Source organism: Eulemur rufifrons, chromosome 21, assembly GCF_041146395.1.
Source record: "Eulemur rufifrons isolate Redbay chromosome 21, OSU_ERuf_1, whole genome shotgun sequence".
Classification (NCBI taxonomy): Eukaryota; Metazoa; Chordata; class Mammalia; order Primates; family Lemuridae; genus Eulemur; species Eulemur rufifrons.
The window spans coordinates 4,568,721-4,594,291 of record NC_091003.1 but is presented as its reverse complement, the minus strand read 5'-3'; the positions used below and the strand labels follow the sequence as shown (position 1 = coordinate 4,594,291).

The window sequence follows — 25,571 nt, the reverse complement described above, 5'->3', positions numbered from 1 at the left end:
TTCTCTCTAGCAACTCCTGGGTGCTCATGCTGTCTTTGACCTATTTACGAAGGTGCAGCCGGCATGCTAGTAAATTAAATTTGAGTTTTGTTACGTTGCAAATGCCATTGTCTGTCACATCTCATGGGATACAATCACCCTACAAAGAAGCACAAACCGATGTCATTACAAGCATATTACAGGTGAGAAAAATGAGGCTCTGGAAGGTGAAATGACAGTTCACTTAACTAGAACTGTGCAGAGCCAAGAGCCCCTGGGCCACTTTCTGCAAAGCCACATTGTCCCCAAGGCCCACATGCAGCCGCTTGTTATTGGCTCATAGAATCTGCTGCAGGGAAGAGGAATTCTTGCTTTAGCACTTAAAAAATAACGGAGCACAGAGCCACACTGGGTTCTGCAAAGGTTAGTCCAGAGACCAGTGACTTTGCAAAATAGAGGCGGTAGCTTCTGCTCGAACATTTACCGCTGACACCCTGCAGAAAAAGCCGACTTTTCAAATCATCTCTTTCTGCTTCAGATTGTGTTGATGGTCAATTTCTCCTCCCGCACCACGTCCATGGATATCCAGAGAAATCTAGAGGCAAATGTGGAAAAGCGAACCAAGGACACTTACGGGCCGCCCATGGGGAAGCGCCTGCTGGTGTTCATGGACGACATGAACATGCCCAAGGTGCTGTGAGCTCAGAGGTGGGAGGGAGGGGGCGGGACGGTGCTTGTGTTTGTGTTGGGAAGTGGGCGAGTGTGAGAACCGCCTTCAACTCTGCACGGCTGTGGGAAGCCCGCCCAGGCAGCATGTCCCCGGGATGCTCGTACACAGAGGGACCTATTCCTCACTGACTGTGTCCCTTAGTTTCCTAGAGGAGGAAAGCAGCTGGTAGGCAGCCTTGCACCGTATTCAGCATGAGCTTGAGTAAGTGGTTTCTGCATGAGCTCTACTTTAGAGAATAATCCTGTCCTTGGCCTCATATACATTGGAAGCATCGGGGCAGACGCTTCCCAAGAATTCCTCTGGCTTTACCAAGGAAGGAAAATTTTAGCTGCTTAGTGAGTGTGTTTCTGGGGCCAGAGCCTGAGAAGTACAAAGTTTTGCACTTAGCATACAGGAATTTAAATTTATATCATTTCACAGAACCATTTTTTCCTGAAAGTCTGTCTTCCAGAAGGGCTGTGTGCAAAGCTGGGATCCATCTGTTCTGTTGATCCAGCCTCTGTTTTCCATCCACCCATGCAGCTGTTTATCCAGCTACCCATCCAGCTGTTCGTCCCTCTGTCCTTCCATCTGTCCATCTACCCATCCATCCCTTCATTCAATTGTCCATCTGTCCATCCACCTGTCCACCCCTCCATCCATCTAATTAACATATTTATAGAGCACCTCCTATGCGCTGGTACTGTACATGTGCAAAACCTATGTATTCCCTGCCCTCATGAAGCTTATAGTCTAGTGAGGGAGACAGACTTAAAAAAAACCACAAAGAAATATATAATAGCAAAATCTGAGAAGCCCTGTGAAACTAGAGCCAGGTGCTCCGAGAGCAGCAGGAGAGATGAGCTTTAGTCTAGACGGTCAGCGGAGGCCTCTGAGTTCTGCCTTACGATGCTACTGTTCTCTTTCCTCTAACCAAATCGAGGTGGACGAGTACGGCACCCAGCAGCCCATCGCCTTGCTGAAGCTGCTGCTGGACAAGGGCTACTTGTACGACCGCGGGAAGGAGCTGAACTGCAAGAGCATCCGCGACCTCGGCTTCATCGCTGCCATGGGCAAAGCCGGCGGAGGCCGCAACGAGGTCGACCCGAGATTTATTTCGCTGTTCAGCGTCTTCAATGTGCTGTTCCCTTCAGAGGAGTCTTTGCAGCTAATTTACTCCTCCATCCTGAAAGGCCACACCTCGGTAACTTGATTTTAATCAGAAGTCTAAACCGGAAGACCTCGCGTGGGGTAGAAGTGTGTGCGGGGCCGACGCAGCCGTCAGGCACAGCAGGGACAATGCCAAGGGCCATCGAAAATGTTTTAACTTCTTTCAAAATCAGAAGAAAAAAACTATCTTTATACCAATGCAGTTATAAAATATAATTTTACTGTGTTTTTATGGGGGAAGGGGCCCACGGCAGTCGTGATGTGGCCCCGAGTGACGTACGTCACACTGAGTTACAGCAGGGAGCCCACCGGGGTCACTGAGTCAGGCCCAGTTCTGCTCCTCGGGCTCTCCCGACCCCCATTCTCACCTGGAGCAGGGAGGTAACAGTGGTACCCGCCTCGCTGGGCTTGGGGAGAACGAAAGGAGAAAAGCGTGCATTACAATGTCTAGCACGTAGCAGATACTCACTGGACACTGTTACTGCTGTGATCATTCCGACCCACGTGGGTCCCCCAAATGAGCCCGTTCATTGACACAGTGACCTGGTCCTGACATTTCCTACCCAAGCAGAGTCCGCACACCCAGCGGCTTTCGGGGGCCGGGTGGGTCACGTGTGAGCGCCTGGCCTGCTCGCGCCCTGGCTGAGGGTTTCGCTTTCAGAACGGTGAGGTCTGCGCCACGCAGGCACAGCTCGGACAGGGCTGGCTTGGGTGTTTGGTTTCACGTCACGTTGCCTGGTCAGCTAACGAGAAAATCTAGACTAGAGATAAAAGCAGATCAGATGATGGGCTTCTCTGGCCTCTTAATTTTTAAATTTCCATTAAAAAATGGTAAAATTCACTTTATAACCATTTTAAAGCATACAATTCGGGGACATTTGGTCCATTCAAAACGTGCAGCCATCACCACTAACCGATCCCAGAACACCGTGTCATCCCAGAAGGAAGCCCGTTGTCAACAGCAGTTACTCCCAGCCCCCCCCTTATCCCCTGGCAACCCCGATCTACCTTTTGTCTCTATGGCTTCACCCATTCTGGGTTTTCATATAAATGGGGTCACCCTACATGTGCTCCTTTGTGTCTGGTTCTTCCACTTAGCGTGATGTTTCCAAGGTTCGTCCACGTTGTAATACGTATCAGTGCTTCGTTCCTTTTTATAGCCAAATAATACGCTGCTGTATATCCATCCATTCACCTGTTGACGGGCTTTTAATTTTTTTAGACATTTCACGAGAGCATCGTGGCTGTGAGTGACAAGCTGACACTCTGCACGTTAGCGCTTTACAGAAATATCGTTCAGGATCTACCTCCCACGCCTTCCAAGTTCCATTATATCTTCAACCTTCGGGATCTCTCCCGGGTTTTTAACGGTCTTGTCCTCACGAACCCAGAGAGGTGAGTTTGGTTTCTCTTACTAAAACAGTCGCCGTCGGTAGGACGATGACTTTTATGCTTTTAGGACAGAGAGCTCACTGATGATTTCGATCAATCTGTGCATCTTAGTTACCCGATGTTTTTGCTTACGTTAACCAAGAAAATAGACACATGCTTGGCGTCAGGCCCGATGCTCCGTAAGCCCCTGAGGTGCAGACAGGTGGGACCCAGAGAAGCGGAAATGCTGATGTGGGGGGCAGGTGCGTCTGACCCCGGGGACGGCCTTGCCGACCTCTCGTTGTCAGTTCTGAAGTTGGAGTTTTCCTGCCCAGAGCTTTTCACGCAACCAAATCGTTCCCAGTTGCTGCGTGGTGATGTGTGTCTTTAGGAGAAGTAAGCGGAGAACAGAAAGGATTTAAGTCTGGGTGTAGAAAATTTCCCATTAAAACTCGACTTACCCCTTCACGTGAATGTCTACTTTACGTAGATTTGCAAGCAGAATCCAATCATGTGGGTTCGTATTACGAATCAATGAAATATTAGAAAATGAGTTAAGGGCTTTCCGTGGACCCAGCCTTGCTCGGGGCTGCCCCTGAAGCTGTGTGGAGCGGCAGTCCCAGGTGTTTTGGCTGGGGTGATGGCTCTTTGCTAGAAAACAGGGAAAGTTCTAGAACTGGGGCCAGATGGAGTTGGCTCTTAGAATAAGGAACTGCCAGCGGCCCTGATGCTGATTTTGAATTCACATATTCCAGCAAGGGGGTGACGTTAGGTACTTAGTTTATGTCATTTATGCCACATATAGATAATGCTCTTTTTTCTCCCCCACAGTAGGATAAGTTATGGGTGAGGACGCTGTGGTCTTTACATTTAATTCATTGGCATCTGTCGGGCTCTGCTTACGTTCCATTAATGTGACGCTAGGGGGAAAAGGACTCCAGAAATGCGGGTCCTTCCCTGCGCCCTGTGTAAGCATCTGCTGCAGGGGACGTCGCGGCTGACCTTGCCCCTTCCGTCCTGCAGGTTCCAGACGGTGGCCCAGATGGTGAGGGTCTGGAGGAACGAGTGCCTGAGAGTCTTCCACGACCGGCTGATCAATGAAACAGACAAGCACTTGGTCAGTCCGGTGACAGGGACCAGCAAACTCGAGACACTAACCACAGCGTTCTCCTCTGAGTAAAACGAATGAGCATAGAAACAACCCCGATGTACTTTTTATATAGAAAACTAATTGCAGAAAACTAGACACTAACAATAAAAGTCCAGAGGTAAAGGAGGGTGGGTTGGTTATTAAGTATCTTGTAGAAATTGGGGAAAAAATCAAATGCAAATTATTTTAGGTAATAATAGCGTATATTCTTTTCTTGGTAAGTTCTAGTGCGTGTGGTGTTGTTGAGTTTGGGTCCTTAAGTGGGCTTGTGTTTTAAGGTACAAGAGCACATAAGAAGCTTGGTTACGGAACATTTTCCCGACGACTTGGAGACGGTGATGAGGGATCCCATACTGTTCGGAGACTTCCGGATGGCTCTGCACGAGGAGGAGCCGCGTGTGTACGAAGACATCCAGGACTACGAGGCGGCCAAGGCCCTGTTCCAGGTGTGGGCGAGAGTCGCTCCTCCCAGGGGCAGGACCGAGCGGGGGAGCCCAGTATGGCATGGGTGCCTGGGAGGCAACGGCTGTGGCTCTTTCTCGGGGTGTCAGATGTGGGCTTGTGTCTGACCTAGGGGTCCCCATGCCCAGGGGTGCTCGGGAAGGACCCCTGGCGAGACGTTTGTCAAACACAGACTCCTGGGCCTGCCCCCTGAGATTGGCTTCACTGGGCCCACGGAGGGTCCCTGGGTGCTGCACAGCTAGGGTTGGGGACCGCTCATCTGCTCCCTAACATTCATTTCATTTAAATTCACGGGATGGGCCGGGCGCGGTGGCTCACGCCTGTAATCCTAGCACTCTGGGAGGCCGAGGCGGGTGGATCGCTCAAGGTCAGGAGTTCGAGACCAGCCTGAGCAAGAGCGAGACCCCGTCTCTACTAAAAATAGAAAGAAATTATATGGACAACTAAAAATATATATAGAAAAATTAGCCGGGCATAGTGGCGCATGCCTGTAGTCCCAGCTACTCGGGAGGCTGAGACAGGAGGATCGCTTGAGCCCAGGAGTTTGAGGTTGCTGTGAGCTAGGCTGACGCCATGGCACTCACTCTAGCCTGGGCAACAAAGTGAGACTCTGTCTCAAAAAAAAAAAAATAAATAAATAAATAAATTCACGGGATGAGCCTCATGACCCCCTCCTGCTTGCTGCTGGCCCGTCAGAGCCCAGCAGGTTGAAATCTGGATTGTGAAAGCCGGAGGAATCCTGTGAATCCCAAAGATCTGATTATTTCAACCACTGCGGATGCTCAGAAAACTCTCTCCTCCATTCTTAATCTCTCCTGGACAGAAGCAGGGAGTCCGCCTCTTCAATCCAGGGATCCTTTAAATTTTTTTTTTTTTTAATTCAGGAAATTCTGGAAGAGTATAATGAAAGCAACGCCAAGATGAACTTGGTTCTCTTTGACGACGCTCTGGAGCATTTGACCCGCACGCACCGCATCATCCGGATGGACCGCGGCCACGCCCTGCTGGTGGGGGTCGGGGGCTCGGGGAAGCAGTCCCTGGCGCGGCTGGCCGCCTTCACAGCCGGCTGCGAGGTGGGTCCGCCGCCCCTCCCAGAAAAAGTGCCATCGGTAGTTCACGTAACTATCAAACAGTCTACAGTAGAACATTCTATGACGTTTTCATAGAGTATAGAGGTGGATTTTGGGGGGGTTTTGTTGTTGTTTGTTTCTTGTTTTTGGCTTGATCTTATTTTTACTGAATATCGAAAGCATCTAACTACAGATGCTCGTTGACTTGTGATGCGGCTACATCTTGATAAACCCATCATAAGTCAAAAATATAGCAAGACAAAAATGCATTTAGAACCCCCAATGAACCCACTGTAAAGTTGAAAAATCATAAGTTGAACTCAAGCAATTCTCCCACCTCAGCCTCCCAGAGTGCTAGGATTATAGGCATGAGCTACCACGCCCAGCAATTATTTTTTTTTTAATGTCATAATTAACAACCAACCACATCCCCACAACAAAGGATTATGCTAATTTACGCTTTTGGCAATGTCTGTTTTCCGCATACTCTTACCAATACTAGGTATTCTCATTTTGATATTTGCCAATATTATGGATGGAAAATATTGCAGTTTAAATGATCTTTTCTTTAATTAATAGTGAAGTCTGAATATCTTTTTAGATATTCGGACACTTGGCTTTTCTCTTTTGTTAGTTACTTCTTTATATACGTATTGATTTGTGAGAACTCTTTATATGTGAGAGTAACTGGTTCATGCAATGAATCCAGCTTATGTTATTTCACAAATATTGACCTTTTGTCTAAAGTCTTTCTAAAAGAATGAAAAACTAATATGCTTGATTTACCTTTAAATCTGATAAAATATGTAACTGAATTCATTCATTATCAAAATATGGTTGTTTTACAATAGTTTTCTACATTTTTCTGTAGGATAAGACATTCTCCTCTAGCAAGTTGATTTTTTTCTGTTGATTTGTCCCGGTAAATCAGAGGCATTTTCCCAACATATCACTTTAAGGAGGAACAGCAGAGAGGGTGTCAAGGGACAGAGGTTGGGAGGAGGATGAGGGCACACAGGGCGAGGCTGGGCCGCGGGAGGCAGAGGGGCTGGTGGTGGGGCCGGAGCAGGCTTTCACGCAGAGTGGTGCCGGGAGCCGCTGGAGGGAGGCGATGCGGTGCCCTCGGGAGGTCCGGAGGCGGCGGACAGAGCTGGACCCCGGGGTCTCCCGGCTGGTGCGAGGCTGCGTGTGCGAGTGCGTAGGGTTGAGGGGGGAGGGGAACAGAGAGATCTCGGTTACTAGAATATGATGGTTGCCTGGCACAGTGGAGGTTTTCACTTCTACCTCTGAGCTAAAGTACATGCTCGAACAGAATAGGTGCGTTCTTATTTACATTCATATCTATTTTGTGTGTAAATAGGATTTTCTAGTTTAAGAATTTAGAATGGCGTCTCACTGAATTTCTTTACACATCTTTCCACAATTTATCCAATTTCGTGTCAACACCAGCACGTGGCTGAGCGCACTCTGGGGCGTGTGTGATCTTCCTCCTCCCCTTCCAGGCTCAGCCCCTGGCTGCTTCCTTCGCCTCCCCGGTCTTGCCTTCCGTCCCTCTCGGTGGTCCGAGGGCCTCGTCTTCATGACAGGGAGGCCCTCCCAGACCCTCGTATTCCGTGTGGACAGCCCCGTGCCCTCTGCATGCAGCCGGCAGGGGAGGAGGCCAGTAGGCCCTGTGACGCTGTGCTCTGTGTCTTGGTGACGCTGTGCTCTGTGTCTTGGTGACACTGTGCTCTGTGGCTTGGTGACACTGTGCTCTGTGGCTTGGTGACGCTGTGCTCTGTGTCCGCAGGTGTTCGAGATCATGCTGAGCCGAGGCTACGGGGAGAACAATTTCCGGGATGACCTGAAGAACCTTTATCTGAAACTTGGGATCGAGAACAAAAGGATGATCTTCCTGTTCACGGATGCCCACGTGGCCGAGGAGAGCTTCCTGGAGCTCATCAACAACATGCTGACCTCAGGTGCGGCCCGGCTGGCGCCGGCTCTCGGGTCTGAAGGGAGGTCCTTGTCCCAGCACGTAGCACCTGCACACAGGGCTCTAGCCTGTGCGGGCGTGTCCCCACTCCTCCCTTGTGACAGCACGTGGGAGAGGGCTCATCACCTCGCTGTACACACGAGAGAGCACCCTGGGGCCCTCCTGCGCTGAGAACCTCCTCCGTGCGTGTCACAGCGTGGCTGGTGCTCACTGCGCCGCCGCCCGGGCCGCGGGCCCTTCTGAGCACTTACGGTGCGTCACTTAGTGGGATGACGAAGGCACCGTTTCCACCCTCGCTTCACAGCCGAGGAAACTGAGGCACAGAGGCTGCCGTGGAGGGCTGAGCTGTGGCTCCTCAGAAAGACACACTCTGGTCCTCAACCCCTGGAACCTGTGAACGGGACGTCATTGAGAAAAAGGGTCTTTGCAGATGTCATTAAGTTAAGGATCTTGAAATGACATCCTGGATTTAGGGTGGGTCCTAAACCCAATGACAGCTGTCCTCGTAAGAGGAGGGAGAGGGAGATTTGAGACAGAGGATGAGGCCACACGAAGACGAAGGCAGAGATTTCCACAAGCCAAGGGATGTCTGGAGCCCCCGGGAGCCGGACAAGGCGAGGAGGGATCGGTCCTCCCCTGCGGCCTTTGGCGGATGCCCTGCACCTTGGTCTCAGGCCTGTGGCCTCCAGAACTGGGAGAGAACAAATTTCTTTATCATTTTAAACTACCCAGTTGGTGGCAGTTAATTATGGCAGCTGAGGAAACTGCCAGTGATAACACCCAACGTGTCCAAGGGCACCGAGGAGGGACTTCAACCTGGGACCTTGAGCATCAGAGCCGTGCTCATAACCACTTTGCCGTGTCACAGTCCTGTCTGCCTGGTGGCCTGTGAAGGTTCAGGGACCTCTTTTCTTTCCCAGGGACCCGTTACGTTTAGCGCTTGTTTGTTTCGGGACCTCACTGTGTTCCTTACTGTATTGCTGTGTTAGTGAGTCTGTTACAGACAATCGCAAACATGATGGTGAGGCTGAAAGGATGTCACAGCGCACACCTGTGTGCCTGCGTGTAGACGCCACCATGCCCGCGTTACTGCGCTTGAGGATCACGCGTGCACACGGCTCTCCCTCCCTCTCTCCACGCGCCTTGTTCTTTGATGCAGTCCGAGGTCAACTGTAACGTTGGCACGCTCTCCCCTCAGTGCTTCTGCATGCCTGTCACTATCTAGATCCAATTTTTGTTTATTGTGTTTTTCTTTTGATGCAAAATTTAAACACAATGGAAGGCACGCATTGTAAAGTCTGTATTTGCTGTGTTTCAATCACTGAGTTTTAAGTCATGTCTGTTTCAACGGGCCGTCAGCTTTTTGACGCCAGGGACCATGTCAGCCACTTGGATTGATTCCACAGCGTTTATTCCAGACGCTGGATTGGGTGGGGAACAAGACGGTCATGACCTCTGCCCTCCTCGAAGCTGAGAGTCCAGGGTGTGTGTGGGCTGATTGACATCAATGACAGAAACACACAGAGATACCCAGCGACCACAAATCGCGGGAGGTGCTGTGATTGAGAAGAACAGGTGCCGCGAGAGGATTCGGGCAGGACCCGTCTTAGTTTGGACAGGGAGGCAACGTCGGAAAGAGGCTTTTTAGCTGACATCTGACAGATGGTGTGTTAGTTCCTGTCGCTGCTGTAACAAATTAGCCCAGATGTACTGGCTCAAGCCGGCACTTCTACCTGGTGTGTGCCAAAATCCCAGGTGCCCAGTGGTGGGGCAGGAGGTCAGCGTAAAACGCCTCCGTTTTCTGAGCCATTTGATGCTCACAGTAACCTCCCAGGTCAGCAGGAGGTGTTTATCGTGCCCATTTTACAGATGAGGAGCTTGAGGCTCAAGGGGCTTTACACGCGGGCGGCGAGGGAGCCTCGGGTCTCAGGGTCAGGGTCCAGCCCTCCTCCTCCTCCACAGCTCCGTGACCTCGTGCTTCCGCTATTTTGCTCAGTGCCTAGAGAGATAATGACCTCGAGACAAAAGAAAACCACCCACGTGTCTTTGTTTTCTAGGAATCGTACCTGCGCTTTTCCCGGAAGAGGAGAAGGAGTCCGTCCTCAGTCAGATTGGACAAGAGGCTATGAAGGCAGGCGTGGGGCCGGCCAAGGAGTCCGTGTGGCAGTTCTTCGTGAACAAAAGTGCAAACAACCTGCACATCGTCCTGGGCATGTCGCCCGTGGGGGACACCCTGAGGACCCGGTGCAGAAATTTCCCAGGTGCCCTCGAGCGGAGCCTGCAGACCGGTTTCCCTGCCTTGGCAGGGCGTGTGCGCCGGGGGTCCACCCACCTCTCGGGGTTCCCCCGCAGAGTAGAGCAGGAGACGAGCCTGGGCTGAAACGTGGGCCCCGCACGGTGGGACAAGCCTCGCGGCTGCTGCGGGGCTCAGGCCTGGGTGATGTCCTGCCCACGCTCCTAGGCGCCAGGCCCACAGCGGGTGGAGGGTGGCCCTCTGCTCCCTCCATCCTGGAAAGTTCTGCCAGTACCTGCCCTTAGACAGAGGTTCCTAATAGGAGGGGGATTTTGCCTCCCACAGGGGCATCTGCCAGTGCCTGGAGACGTTTTGGGTGGTCACAAGTACAGGGAGGGGTTGAGGGACACTACTGGCACCTTGCCGGTGGGGGCCGGGGTGCCGCTAGACACCCTGCCACGCACAGCCAGCCCCTGCAACAGAGGACTGTGCGGCCCCAAATGCCAACAGTGCCAAGGTCTAGAAACAGCTTCTGATGAATGAGACTTGGACGCGTCCAGCTCATTCGCCAGTCTGTGGGCTTCGAAGATGGTATCGAGTTCCTGAGCCCGTCTCAGGGCTGCAGACTGAGCATCTTTTGCGTCTCTTGTCTTTTCAAGGTCTGGTAAACAACACTGGTATTGACTGGTTCATGCCCTGGCCTCCCCAAGCCCTGCATGCGGTGGCTAAGTCGTTTCTAGGTAAGTCACAGCTATTATGGGGACCGTATTGTTGGTATAACAAAGCAATTTATTATCACTTTTCCATCTTTGAATTGGGTCCAGGAAATTCCTTCACTGGAAACCCCTGTGGTGACAGATGGCTTTTTATTTTGGGTCTATACTGTGTTTTAGTCCAAAGGGATTTCAGGAGACCTACAAGGTCAATTTAGGATAAAAATTGATTAGAGGTCGGGCGCGGTGGCTCACGCCTGTAATCCTAGCACTCTGGGAGGCCGAGGTGGGCGGATCGTTTGAGCTCAGGAGTTCGAGACCAGCCTGAGCAAGAGCGAGACCCCACCTGTACTAAAAATAGAAAGAAATTATATGGACAGCTAAAAATATATATAGAAAAAATTAGCCGGGCATGGTGGCGCATGCCTGTAGTCCCAGCTACTCGGGAGGCTGAGACAGGAGGATCGCTTGAGCTCAGGAGTTTGAGGTTGCTGTGAGCTAGGCTGACGCCACGGCACTCACTCTAGCCTGGGCAACAGAGCGAGACTCTGTCTCAAAAAAAAAAAAAAAAAAAAAAAAAATTGATTAGGTGTCATCTAAAGCATGAGTTGCCAAACCAGGGCCTGCTGCCGAAGTGGCCCACCGCTTGTTTTGGTAAACAAAGTTTTATCGGTACACAGACTCCCTCAATAATTAACATACTGCCTATGGCTGCTTTAATGCCACAACTGCAAAGCTGAATAATTGCAGCTCTTACTGGTTGGCTTTTTGAAGAAAAAGTGTGCTGGTAGCCCAAGCGTGCCCCCCAGACCTTTCAGTAAACGTTAACAACCGGCGCCAAACTTCTCTCTGAAGTTTCCAGCACCTAAGGCCTTGGATATTTATTTACATCTTTGAATAAGAAAGCACGTCCTTTGATACTCTAGAGAAAATCTTTTTCTTTGGACCTAGCTTAAACAGATTTATGCCAAATGACACTGGGTGACCTTGTAAATATGTATTCAATAAATAAATAATTAAATAGTCCCTCTATACAAGCAAACGTCATAACTTATAATAGTTCTTTGGCAAAGGGGGGAGCTAAGAGAATGACTCTTTTCTGATTGCATAACTCAGGGGGTGGAAGCTTTTCTGTAGAGTTCCAGATGGCACCTGTTAATATTTGCAGCTCTGTTGGAACTACCCAGTCTGCCGCTGCACCGTGAAAGCAGTCACAGACGACATGCACGCGAATGGCTGTGGCCGTGTTCCAATAAAACTTTATTTACAAAGAGAGGTGGTGGGCAGGCTTTGTCCTTGGGTTCCCCCTTTGCCAACGCTGATAGAGACGTGCCCTGGTTCTCATGGGGGTGTGAGCCGTTTCCGGGGCAGCATTGGGTTTGCTTTCAGTGTTCTGCGTGTCAGTGTTATAAATAACGCTGCTTGGAATTTGCTTAGGGGTTTTTTTGTTTGTTTTTTGTTTTTTTTTTTGCTTAGAATGTATTCCTTGGAATTGGGATGACTATGCCCAAAAGTGTGGACATTTGCGAGGCCGAGTTTTTCATGCACGCTGTAAAACTGGCCCTCGGGCTGTGGTTTGCCGACCCTGGTATAATTCAAGATCAGCTCTGCAGAATGTGGATGAATCGGCACTTTTTTTTTTTTTTTTTTTTTGAGACAGAGTCTCGCTCTGTTGCCCAGGCTAGAGTGAGTGCCGTGGCGTCAGCCTAGCTCACAGCAACCTCAAACTCCTGGGCTTAAGCGATCCTCCTGTCTCAGCCTCCTGAGTAGCTGGGACTACAGGCATGCGCCACCATGCCCGGCTAATTTTTTCTCTATATGTTTTTAGTTGTCCAGCTAATTTGTTTCTATTTTTAGTAGAGACGGGGTCTCGGTCTTGCTCAGGCTGGGAATCGGCACTTTTGATCACTTTCCTTCCCTCATTTTAATACGACACGTACTCTGTTCTGAGATGAATACATTTAACTGTCAGGTGACCTAAGCGATGTAATCCTGGCACCGGAGCGACCCTTCATTCTTTTGGCAGATCCGTAGGAAGGCCCGCGTCTCGCCCGGTACGAGCGGGCGCTGAGGACCCGGCAGTGCAGGGCTGAGCAAGCCCACCCAGCCCAGGGCGGGGGCAAGATGTGCTGATCTCCCCCGAGATCCCATCCCCTTCCCCACCGTGTCTGAGCTGTTAGGGAAGACGCAGCTTCCCAGCAGCGGGAGGGAGGATCGGCTTCCTGTGTCAGCAGAGGAATGGCCGCAGCACGGGTCACAGCTGTGGTCTAGAAAAGTCACCGATAAGTGATAGCTGCTCTTTTCCTTCCTTTCTTTATTAAAAACTTTAAAGTCATTTTTCATTGTTGTAAAATGTATGCAACAATATTTCCCATGTTAATCAGTTTTAAGCGTCCACGTGGCATTAATTCATTCCTAATGTTGTACAACCATCACTACTGTCTATTTCCAAAACGTTTCATCATCCTGAACCGAAACTCTGTCCCCATTTGACAATCGCTCCCCACCCCCAGTCCCTCCGGCCCCTGGTGACCTCTAAGCTACTTTCTGTCTTTGGGAATGGTCTATTCTCGATATTCACAGAAGTGGAGTCACGCGCTCTCTGTCCTTCTGTGTCTGGCTTCTCACGTAGCGTCCTGGTTTCGAGGTTCACCCGTGTTGTGGCAGAGTCAGCGCCTGTGTCCTTTTTATGGGTGAATAACAGTCCGTTGAATGGATGGACCACATTTTTTTGTTCGTCCCTTCATGTGTTTTATGGACACTTGGGTCGTTTCTGCCTTTTGGCCGCTGTGAACGGGCCGCTGTGAGCAATGGTGTGCAGGACCTGTTTGAGTCCCTGCTTTCGGTTCTGTGGGCACACACCTAGGCGCGGGATTGTTGGGCCACGTGGTAATTCCGTGTTTAACTTCCTGAGGAGCTGCTGTTTTCCTTTCTTTAAGAGGCACCTTTTCCGTCCCTTCCTCTTCAGGCGATAACCCGATGATCCCGCTGGACAAGACGGAAGCCCTGGTGGAGCACGTTGTTCTGGTGCACGAGTCCGTGGGCGAGTTCAGCAAACAGTTTCTGCAGAAACTGAGACGCAGCAACTACGTGACTCCCAAGAACTACCTTGATTTTATTAACACCTACTCCAAACTGCTGGATGAGAAAACTCAGTATAACGTAGGTAAGACTTGGGGTGGGACGGTTAACGGAGGTCATCGTCACTTAAGAGTGGGGGTTCAAGCTCTGGATCTTTTCTTGATGTAGATGTTTCTTAGCAAGATGAGGCACCTTCAGGAGTGAGGCCAAGCAAAGCCCGTTTTGGATTTTGCATTTTGGAGTAATTCTTCTGCGTGGGCAGGGCCCTGGCGTGGTCTTAGTTTTATCTCGGTGTTGGGCCGTACGCCTTGTCGTTCTACGTTTCCATCTCATTAGAGAGACCGTCAGTGCAACGTGCTGTTAGGAACGGCTTTTAAAAAATGCTCTAGTGCCGGCTGTTGGCCAGGGGACAGGCTGTTTTCCGACACATGTTCATGGTGCCTGGCGCCATCCCAGTATGGCAGTGGCAGCGCTGAAGGACGTGTGTCATCTCAGAAAAATGACTTTTTCCCCGGTGAGCCCCAGTGTGAGGGGCCTGGTGAGTGCTGGCTCGCCCAGGTGTGTTCAGCACAGCAGCAGCCTTGAACCCGGGTGCTCTCTCCTCAGCGCAGTGCAAGCGTCTGGAGGGCGGCCTGGACAAGCTGAAGGAGGCCACCATTCAGCTGGACGAGCTGAACCAGAGGCTGGCCGAGCAGAAGATCGTGCTGGCGGAGAAGTCCGCCGCCTGCGAGGCCCTGCTGGAGGAAATCGCCACCAACACGACCATAGGCAAGTGACGGGCAGCGAGGGGCGGGCCCGCTCCCGAACAGGACAGGGTTCCACCGGGGACGTCCTTGAGAAGTCACTTGGTGGCACTGAGCGTGGCACCTCTGACACTTTGATTCCTGTTTCTTTCTGAGCTCCCGTCCAGCCAGTCCCGTCCCCCTTCATAAGCACCGAGACTCTGCCCCCCACAGGGCCCTGAGCACGTAGCTTGAGGATTGGATGGGGTGTGGGAACGTCAGTTCCTTGACCTTCAACAAGCCAGTGAACTGAGTGCTTGGGGTTGAGAGGACCGAAGCCGTAGCGTCGTCTGTGTGGGGCTGTCTTGGTTCTCCCCAAAGCTATTTCAAGGTTCTCTCCTGGGCGCCTGCACTTGGTCTTCCTGGCCCACAGCTGTGCCACTCCTGGGGTCTGCCTGTCACAGGGCTCACACGAGACAGCTCTCTGGCCTCTCCCCTTCTCTCGAGGTCTTTGGGCTGCTGTCTCCTGCCAGCATTTTACATCAGCAGCATCCTGATTTGCGCCCTGTGCGGCCAACTCCCAGGTGCAGAAGCCACCTGACCTGCCTGCCCCGCTTCTCCTTCCAGTCCACACGCGTGTTGCTTCTAAGTGTGATCTCAGTTCAATCCCGCTGTCACTGCACCAGGCATCCGCTTTGCACCACTCTGGTGACAGCGCCCCAGCTTGGCCTTGGCAGACTGCCTCTCCCCAAGTCCCCGTCGGGAGGGACTTATTCCCACCCTGGCAGCCACTCTGGTGGTTCTCCCGGACTGCACAGTTCGCATTGGCCAGCGTGAGACGGAAGATAACTTGCGTTCGTTCATCCCGTTTATGTCTTTCAGCATCTTCCCCTTCTCTGAGTTACTCTCTCCCCTTACACAGATTCTCATTCTCTTAACCTCACCGTTGTTGGTTTCTGTTGCTTGCAACCGAAGCAACTTACCCGACATCGATCCCTTCCCTGTCACTCACGGCAATTCCTGCTGCCTGTTGTAACGCTGACTGCTCAGTGAGGCCAAGAAGGGTCCCCGACAGTCCCTCTGTGTCACCTGGCCCAGCTCGTTTCTCAGGATGCCCTGTCCCCTGCTCACATTATTCTTTCATGCCCACGTGACTCCTGCAGCAACTTATTTTTTTCTCCCTTTGCTTTGCTCAAAGACTACCCTCCTCCCTGTCTTCCTATCCGTGTTTCCTCTTCCAGAACTCTGATCAGATGCCTCCTTCCCGCACGGCTCCACTCTGCTTTGATCCTTTAGAAACTCTGTATTCCCAAGTGCCCACTGTGTGGGTTTAGTCTAGCAGGATACTGTTATTTCACGTATTCATCTGTCCAGTCAGCAGATACCGACTGGACGTCAGCTCCGTGTCAGGCGCCACAGCAGGGAGCGGGGCGGGGGGCGGGGGGACTGAATGGGACGCAGCCACTGCCTCATGACCAAGAGACCACCTCCCCCACTGCCCAGGCTGCAGTCTGGACAGCGGGTGACCCATTTGCCACCCCCACGTTGAGTGGCTTTCCCATCTGTGGCTGTTTTCCCTTCCCTATTGCCATCATGCTTGTCCAAGGTCACTTTGCTCCCGCTTGGAAATTTGAAGGTAGCCTCATCTGGGATCTCTGCTTCCAGGCTGCCTGTCCCTATCAGGACTATTTTGGTTGTAAATGTTGGAACCTGAGCTCAAAGTGACATAAGCTGAAGTGGAAATGCATTGATTTGCAGGTGACCTGGCTTCAGGCACAGCTGGATCTAGGGGCTCCGATGTGTCAGTGGGAATCTGGTCCGTCCCTTCCTTGGCTCTGCTGTCTTCTGCTGGGGCTTTGTCTCAGGCCGCAGGCCCTGTCCATGCTGAGAGTGCGGAAGCCCCCAGCACGAGGCTGGCATCCTAGCAGCGCGGCACCCCAGGGGTGCGTTTATGGGCTGCTTACTGTGTTAGTGTCTTGCAGCTGTCATGACAAAGTACCACAAGCTCGGTGGCTTAAAACAAAGATTTATCTCTCAGAGTTCTGGAGGCCACAAGTCTGAAATCCAGTATTGGCAGGGCCTGGGAGAACCCTTTCTTGCCTCTTCCGGCGTCTGGTGGTTGCCGGCAGTACTTGGCGTTCCGTGGCTTGTGCCACGGAGTGATCGGTGTCGTCACTCCAATCTCTGTCTCCATCGTCACACGACCTTCTTCCCCGTGTGTCTTCACGTGGCCTTATAAGGACCCCGGTCACTGGATTTCAGGTCGGAGTCGGAGTGGCTGCCTGGGGTCCGAGGCCGGGACGCAGTGAGGGTTTCTGCCCCGTCAGGAGAGCCCTGGGGACCCCACGATGGCCAAGCTCCCGAGACCCCCGGTGCAGACAGACCTGAGGACCACACTCAGCCTTGGCCCAGGGCCAAGTGGACCCTGCCCGCATGCAGTGGCTTTACGGACCTCCCCTCCCCCTGTAGCGGAGGAAAAGAAGAAGCTCGCGGAAGAGAAGGCCATCGAGATAGAGGAGCAGAACAAGGTCATCGCCGTGGAGAAGGCCGAGGCCGAGACGGCCCTCGCTGAGGTCATGCCCATCCTGGAGGCCGCCAAGCTGGAGCTGCAGAAGCTGGACAAGTCGGATGTGACGGAGATCAGGTGAGCGTGCAGCCTCCTAGCCTGCCCTGGCCACCACCTGGGGTTGGGAAGGGCTCCCGCCGCGTGCTAGGCACTCTCCACGGGGCACTGTCAGTGCCATCATTTGCAGATGAGGACAGGGTCCCCCCAGACCCCCACCCCTACCAGTAGGGAGCAGGGCTGGTGACCTTGAACCCACGTGGACTCACAGAAAGAGGCTCCGGCACGGGGCTTCCGGAGAAGGAATCAGTGTTGTAAATCGGTCCCCTTCACAGAAACAAGTGTCTGCTCTAAACCGTGGCAGGGTACTCAGGACAGGGGCCAAGCCCTGCTGGAAACAGCACAGCAAAGGTGCGCCACGCGCCGTGGCCGGACGGGCGATGCCCTGATCCGTTTTAGCCAAATGAGCTCTCACGGGGTGGAAGAGTGGGCGGTTACCGTGGCCCTGGCATTCTGTAGATTGGTCTGTGCAGTGACTCCACCCCCTAGAGCCGGAGGGTCCGTCTGCTCTCGGGAGAGTGGCCCGGTGTGGGGTGGGTGGGCGAGCCTTCTCCCTGCGGACGGGTCTCCCCCGGACGCGGCTGCTGGATTTCGATGGTGAATTTGGTGGCGTGAGTGAAGCCCCAGGAGGGACCGCTGTCCCGGCCCCAGCCTTGCCCGCCGGCCCTGGGCCGGTGCAGACTTCCCAGGTTGGGAGCCCCTGCCCGCCCCACCACGCATCACGTGCTCATTTCCAGACGGGATTCGGTCCTTGTGGCCCCATAGGCCGGTCTCGCCGCTGGCGACACTCCCGTGTCCGGGTCGGTAGTCGACTTTCCGCCGCGGCTGCCGGCGGAATGAGGCTCTTTCTCCACATTTCTCTGTGTTTCCGAGTGTGCTGAGCAGCGCGCCTCGCTGAAGGCCGTGCCCTTGTTTTCTTGTTAGTGAAACATATGTGAAATTGAACACAGAGTTCAGCTCCTTCCAGGACAGGGGACCCGAGTCACGCTTGGGAGGTCACCTGCAGACGCCGCTGTTGTCAGCAAGGAGTCGTCGTTTCAGTGTAGTATTTTGCAAAGTGTGGGACCGGCGAAGGTACAAAGATGGGCAGTTTCAATACCATGTGCTGGCAGTTAGAGTCACTAGGACAACGTCTAAACACACGCCAAGCCGAGTGGCGGCACGGACCATCGACGTACACGGTTTCGAGGGGGAAACATCCAACAACCAGTTCGGTGATTTTCGGTACTGCTCCCAGGTCAGCAGCGTAAAAACATTGTGAGAGCAGAGAGCTGGGAAAAATTTCTGAAGGAGATTTATTTGAAGAGAAGGGTCTGTGAGTCCCCATTGAGCCAAGAAGGGAAGGGTGTGGGGGAGGGGGTTCCATGGGATCACTCGGAGAGCTTGACATGTGTCCCTTGCAGTGAGACAGACGTTACGGACAGGTGCCCACCTCTCCCCGAGAAAGTCTAAGTGGCCTGTGGCCTAAAAGGAGTCATTTTTAAAATGTTATTGGAACAGGTAACACATTCATGCATGGCTCTGCCTCTTATCTGCTGTGTGACCTTTGGCAAGTCGTCTAACCTTTCTGTGCTTCTTAATTTGTAAAACGTGGATGACATTTGTCTCCACCATATCAGGGTCTTTCTTTTTTCTTTTCTTTTTTTTTTTTTTTTTTTTTTTTGAGACAGAGTCTCACTCTGTTGCCCAGGCTAGAGTGAGTGCCGTGGCGTCAGCCTAGCTCACAGCAACCTCAAACTCCTGAGCTCAAGGGATCCTCCTGCCTCAGCCTCCCGAGTAGCTGGGACTACAGACATGCACCACCATGCCCGGCTAATTTTTTCTATATATATTTTTAGCTGTCTATATAATTTCTTTCTATTTTTAGTAGAGATGGGGTCTCGCTCTTGCTCAGGCTGGTCTCGAACTCCTGAGCTCAAGCGATCCGCCCACCTCGGCCTCCCAGAGTGCTAGGATTACAGGCGTGAGCCACCGCGCCCGGCCTTTTTTTTTTTTTTTTTTTTTTTTTTTTTTGAGACAGAGTCTCACTCTGTTGCCCAGGCTAGAGTGAGTGCCGTGGCGTCAGCCTGGCTCACAGCAACCTCAAACTCCTGAGCTCAGGCGATCCTCCTGTCTCAGCCTCCCGAGTAGCTGGGACTACAGGCAGGTGCCACCATGCCCGGCTAATTTTTTCTATATATATTTTTAGCTGTCCATATAATTTCTTTCTATTTTTGGTAGAGATGGGGTCTCGCTCTTGCTCAGGCTGGTCTCGAACTCCTGAGCTCAAACGATCTGCCCACCTCGGCCTCCCAGAGTGCTAGGATTACAGGCGTGAGCCACCGCGCCCGGCCACTTTTCTTTTTTTTTTTTTAAGAGGCAGGGTCTTGCTCTGTCACCCAGGCTAGAGTGCAGTGGTGTCATCATAGCTCACTGCAACCTCGAACTCCTGGGCTCAAGCAATCCTCCCACCTCAGCCTCCTGAGTAGCTAGGACTAATGCACGTGCCACCACACCCAGCTAATGTTTAAATTTTCTGTAGAGACAGGGTCTTGTTATGTTGCCCAGGCTGGTCTTGAACTCCTGGCCTCAAGTGATCCCCCAAAGTGCTGGGTTCACAGGCGCCAGCCACTGCGCCTGGCCTACCACATCAGGGTCCGTGTTAGGATCCCATGAGCCAGGACCTGACGAGCTCTCAGAACCGTGCTGGGCCGTGGACGCGTTGGCCGTTGTGGTTCCAACGTCACAAAGGCACACCTGGAAAAGCCCCCCCTCCCCCGCTGGGTCCTCCCTGGGCTTTGCTCACTCCCTGCTGTGCAGCAGGTCACCACCGCCACTCACCTCCCGAGTGTCCATCCAGAGGGTTTTTGTGCGTGACCAAGGCAGCCAGGTATACGAGGGCCTCTTCAGTTCCTGACTTCGGATTCCGAGGTTTGGAGAGCGAGGGATACCTGTCAATCCCTTTTCCTTCCTTTTACATAGAAATGGCAACACACCACGCATTTTTTGCATCTTTTCTGCTTAGTGCTACATTGTGAAGATCTTTTGCATGTCGATCTATGAGGAACTTCCCCGGTATTTTAAAATAGCCCCATTGCACATCCCGTCGTGTGGCTGTGCCGGGATTTATGTAACCATCCCCTGCTGAGGGACATTTAGCTCGTCTCCAGCCTTTTGCCTTTACAGACGCCGTGGCAAAGATGAAACCTGACCGTATTTCACTGTGCACTTGGGCAGGGCTGCCTGCGGGACACATTTCCGGAGGTGGGTTGCTGGGTCCAGGGCTGTGTGCATTAGTGACGTGCACAGCTGCAGCCCGACCCCCCGTGGGGACGGAGCCGATTTACTGTTCTAACCCACAAGTGCGCAGCACCTGCCTTTTCAGGGCCTCACCAACAGAGGGCGCCATCGAACGCTTGGATTTTGCTCATCTCGCCGCTGAAGAGCCGAGTTTGTGCCGTTTCAGTTTGCATTTCTTTTTATAAGTGAGGCTGGCCCTTTTTTTCATACATGGAAAAATGTGTATGAAAGTCACATGTATTTCCTGTTCTGTGAACTGTTTTGTGCTTTGTCCGTTTACCTGTTGGGTTGTTATTGTTGCTTTTTGTTTCTTTTTGTCCATCTCTAGAGCCTTTTTAGGTAACAGGGAGATTAGCTTTTTACCCATCGCGCGAGTCGCAAATATTGGCCCAGCTTTTGTCAGCGGCTGGACTCTGTTGGTGAGGGGGTGTGTGTGTGTGTTTGCCGTGTTTGTTTTTATGTGGCAGATTTGGGCAATATTTTATTTTGTGGCTTTTACACATTGTGTCGTAGTTGGGCCTCAGCACTGCAAGGTTGTTAAGATAATTTCCCTGTGGTTTCTTTCTGTACCTTTATGGCTGAAATCTGTTACCTCCTGGGGATGTCTTTCCCAGGGTTCCCTGTGAGTTCGGGTCCCACTTGGTTGCTCCCCGATGACAACTGTCAGGCTTTCTCAGGTCACTGGATTTGAGCACAGTGAGCCAGCACTTACCGCTTGGCAATTTCATAATCCATTAATTCCTTAAAAAAGCACTTCCTTTCTGTAACACTCAGCCCCCTTTGTAGACACCGTTAAACGTTAAGGCAGATGAGGAGCAGTGAAGATTAGAAGTGGATGTTTCTCCGCCATAGAAGCATAAAAGGCTCCCTTTGTCACTGGCTTCCGGTTCCACTTTTCGTCCTTTCATTCATTCCGCCGTCGCTGGGCCTCCTGGCGGCGAGCCCGGCAGGCGGCACCGCGGCTGCACGAAGCCGACAGTCTGTTTTCGGGAATCCCGAGCGAGGTGAAATGACCCGGGAGGTCCGGAAGGAAAGGTCCTGGCTGCTCCGACAGTGGCTGACGGGACCTGCCCTGGTTATGGCCCTGCCGGCCACAGGGGTGGCTTGAGGGAACAGCAGGGACAGTTGGGGTGTCTGGCGTGCAGCAGCAGCCGGCCGGGGTGAGGTTGGTGATGATTGTTTTCTTCCAGGGAGGGCAATATATCATCCCCCTCCCTCATCCCTGAGTTTATTTGGTGATAGAAGAAAGGAATCCGATGAAACGGGACATCTCTGTTTCTCTGACTGGCAACCGCAGTCTCTCCAACACCTCCGTTATCCAGCATCGGGGACCGGGATGGTCCCTGGATAAACGAGGTCCCAGGCACGGTCTGTAAGCTGACAGCAGAGAACTTCTCTTTTATAGATGCATGGTATTTTGGAGCTGGAAGGTTCTAGTTCTGTGTCTCTAACTTTACAGATGGGAAAACTGAGACCCCTGGCTGGTTCCTGACTTGCCCAAGGCCGCAGGACTCCACCACTCGGGTTGGGGGGGGCTCTTTCTGTCTTGGATCTGAAAGTATCTCACTGAGTCTTTCTGCCCCTGATTATTCAGAGAGCAGTGGCCGGGGCCTGGCTTTCATCAACCCTGAAGGGAACCTTTTAAAGCCGGCTGACAGCATCACTTTAGTCAACGCCGCATAATTGAACCTTTCCCTGGTGACTCAGGGCCATTACTTTAATCATCCGGCTTTGTGCTGAAGTCTGGGTGTCCTCCCTCCTGGCCGCTGCCCTGGCTTGTCCTTACGCTGTGTGGTTCCCTCTCCCGTCTGCAAGGGAGTGGGGGGATCCGGGGCCAGGAGGGGCGGGTGGGGCCCCCCCTGCCCCCCACCCCCCGCCCCCCGCCCCCCGCCCCCCGCAGAAGGGCTCCAGACTGCTGTCTGCTCGGGCATCTCTTCCCTTCTGTCTTGGTCTCTCTCTATCTCCCTCTGTCCTTCTCTGTCCCTCCTTCCTTCTCTGGTTCCCCAGCCTCCTCCTGGAGCAGGACACGAGGGCCTGGGCTCCAGCCTGTCTCCCTACGCTGCGTCCGCTCACTCCAGGGGCCTCTGTCTCCTGCTCTGCTCCCCATCTTTTCCTTCCTTTCCTTTTTTCCTTTGTCTTTTCTGCATCGTTCTCCTGCTTCTGTCTCCGCTGCTTTTGTTGGCCGGGCCCGGCCCGGGAGCTAGTGGGCACCCTCTCTGGGAGGCGGCTCAGTTCCTTCTCGGGCCTTTGCACCAAGGCTGTCTCCGGTTTCTCCTGGGGTCCTGGTTCTCTGGAGGGTCAAGGACATCGGGGTGTTGGAGATGCAAAGTGACAGGCTTATCTCGTCAAAGCCAAAGGAAACAAATTTGGGGCAACACAGCCTGGAAAGAGCCCTAGATGCGGGGACCCCAGACCTCCCAGGCTGTCATCCAAGCACACAGAGCCCTGTTTCTCATAAACGGGAAAAGATGATGATGATAATGACCATAATGACAGTAGCCACCTGTCTGAGGAGTCACACCAGAATGTAATTAACACACAGATTGTCAGGCTCCGCCCTGGCGTGGGGGCAGCCTGGGTTTGTATTGTAATGACCACCCCCGTGACTCTGGGGCCCAGCTGGGTTCCAGGACCTGTCCCCTGTCCTCAGGGGACAGCTCCCACCCTGGAACCCAGTCTGTGCTGGGATCTGGCTCCGTTTGTTTCCGTGCGGTGCCACCTCCAGCGAACGACTTCCGGGTGAACCGTCGTTCCTGGAGCTCTTTCAGGCCGGCTCCGGCCGCACCCGGGGCCACCGTGTGTGCTTCTGTCCCTCACCAGGTCGTTTGCCAAGCCCCCGAAGCAGGTGCAGACGGTCTGCGAGTGCATCCTCATCATAAAGGGGTACAAAGAGCTCAACTGGAAAACTGCCAAAGGCATGATGTCCGACCCAAATTTCCTGAGGTCTCTGATGGAGATCGATTTCGATTCCATTTCCCAGAGCCAGGTTAAGAATATCAAAGGTGAGTGTGGTCAAATGTGGGAACAGCCAGGCTTGATCTCGATTTGGCATCTTGGTCTCTGGGACAGGGATGGAGGGCAAGGAGGGGACTTGTCACAGGCAGGCCCTCCCCTGTGGTCAAATGGTACCACCGAGGCCCTGCAGATGGAACGGGAGACTGCCTGTCCCCAGAGGAAGATGGCGCCCATTACGCAAAACAGGGAGACAGGCTGGGATGGGCAGCAGCAGCAGATGCCACCGGATGCCAGGTTCACGCTGGCTCTAGTTCTCCCGGTCAGGAAACAGGAGCTTCTCACTGGGACCCAGCCCAGCCTGTCTTCTGTGCAGCTCGTCCGACGCGCACAGTGGTGCGGAGAGGCGGTCTGACCTTGACTTTTCCCCTTGCCCCTCTCGTCAGCATAGAGTCTTCTGTAGGGGCCTGGGCAGGGGGGAGAGGCCCACATGGCCCACAGCCAGCACCTCCATCTTTGGTGACAGAACCCGAGTCCCCTTTGAGCCGGTGTGTAGCCAGGAGGAACGACATTGTCCTTTGCAAACAGCAGTACAAGTTCATACCGTGTTTGTTGATTTGTGTAGAGACTTACTATCAAATGCTCTTTTTCAGCCCCTTAAAAACCAAAGTAAATTAAACACAAACGACAACCACAAAAACCCAAGGCACTCCCTGTCTCTGAGTATCGACTGGATGGGTTTCCATTCACGTGACATGACTCCCGGGGTGAGGGCGCAGGTGGAGGTGACGGGTGACCCGTAATGGTCCACAGATCCCAGTTAGCTGCCTGTGCTGAGCTACCCTGGTGCCCCGTTGGGAGTCCCCATCATGCCCTGGGTCCCCACGTCTTCTGGGCGTCCTAGGCTGTCCCTTATTCACGTCTCACTCACCGTGGGTCGGCCCACGCTGTGGTCCCGGGAGCACTGCCCGGATTCTGCTCCCAGCGTCACTGAGGAATCGGGAACTTGTTCCGCTTACTTTGCCCATAGACAGTTTATTCCTATTTTATTTCCCAAGCTGAAGCTTGCCGCTCATAGAAACGATTGCGCTTTTGACTTCAGGCCTCCTGAAGACTCTCAACACCACCATCGAAGAAATGGAAGCTGTGAGCAAGGCCGGGCTGGGCATGCTGAAGTTCGTGGAGGCTGTGATGGGCTACTGTGACGTCTTCAGAGAGATCAAGCCCAAACGAGAGAAGGTATCGCCCATCCCTGAGATGGACACCCCACTGCCAAGAGACCGATCTGGAGTCAGAATTAACGTGCTCATAGCTTTGCTGAAAAAATCCTGGCAGGGTTCTGGCTTTGCAGAGCGTAAACAATTTCTCCCTGTCCCCCAATAAGTGGCAACCCTGAAACACAACTCTCAGGCAGGTGGGAAGTGGATGGACAGAGCCCAGGTCCAAAAGATTTTCACTCGTGTGTGACAGTGTCGCAGTTGTTCTCGGGTCAGAGCCGAGTTTCCCGACCACAGCACTGTCAGCACTGGGGGGGTGGCCGGGGCGTCGCAGGGTGTGTGGCAGCTTCCTTGGCCTCGCCCCACTAGATGCCAGGAGCCCCCTCCTCACCCCAAGTTGTGACACCCAAAAATGTCTTCAGACATTGCCATGTGTCCCCTGGGAGGCAAAACTGGCCCCATTTGAGAACAACGGGGTCAAAGTAACGTGTAGAGCGTGGAATACAGAAGAATAAGGCTGATTTGATCATTTTGAGTCCTGCTTGACATTGTCTTATAACTTGGAATTTTATTGCTCAGAACACTTGGAACGTGAGTCTAACAAAACTTAGACCCAGAGCAGGACCAGTGTCGTCTTCAGTGTGCTCCTTTGAGTTTTTCACTTAGAGCCAGAGTCACCTTACTGTGGCCTCGGTACACACGAGAAGCAGACACCTGTTGTCTTGGGTGCAGGGCTTTTGTCACAAACAGCGGAAGAGGAAACTGAGAAGCCGCAAGCCTCAGTGTAGCCCACGGTGACCCCAGACAGCACAGACGCCATCGGTGTGGACGTACGTCCTGCCGTGAGACCCCTGCCCCACATGGC

The 25,571-nt window shown here is 52.8% G+C and overlaps 1 protein-coding gene across 2 annotated transcripts in view; it reads left to right on the top strand.

The window, feature by feature from the left end:
- DNAH10 (dynein axonemal heavy chain 10) overlaps positions 1–25,571 on the top strand; it is a 108,521-nt gene that overhangs the window by 59,981 nt on the left and 22,969 nt on the right. For both annotated transcript variants that reach the window (XM_069497205.1, XM_069497204.1), the window contains 14 exons: positions 518–670; positions 1,632–1,892; positions 3,081–3,253; positions 4,253–4,346; positions 4,658–4,825; positions 5,726–5,914; positions 7,701–7,872; positions 9,944–10,147; positions 10,779–10,859; positions 13,801–13,998; positions 14,520–14,681; positions 17,105–17,279; positions 23,358–23,539; positions 24,592–24,728. In XM_069497205.1, the coding sequence (XP_069353306.1) occupies positions 518–670; positions 1,632–1,892; positions 3,081–3,253; positions 4,253–4,346; positions 4,658–4,825; positions 5,726–5,914; positions 7,701–7,872; positions 9,944–10,147; positions 10,779–10,859; positions 13,801–13,998; positions 14,520–14,681; positions 17,105–17,279; positions 23,358–23,539; positions 24,592–24,728 (2,349 nt within the window). The remainder of the gene's footprint in view (positions 1–517; positions 671–1,631; positions 1,893–3,080; positions 3,254–4,252; positions 4,347–4,657; positions 4,826–5,725; positions 5,915–7,700; positions 7,873–9,943; positions 10,148–10,778; positions 10,860–13,800; positions 13,999–14,519; positions 14,682–17,104; positions 17,280–23,357; positions 23,540–24,591; positions 24,729–25,571) is intronic.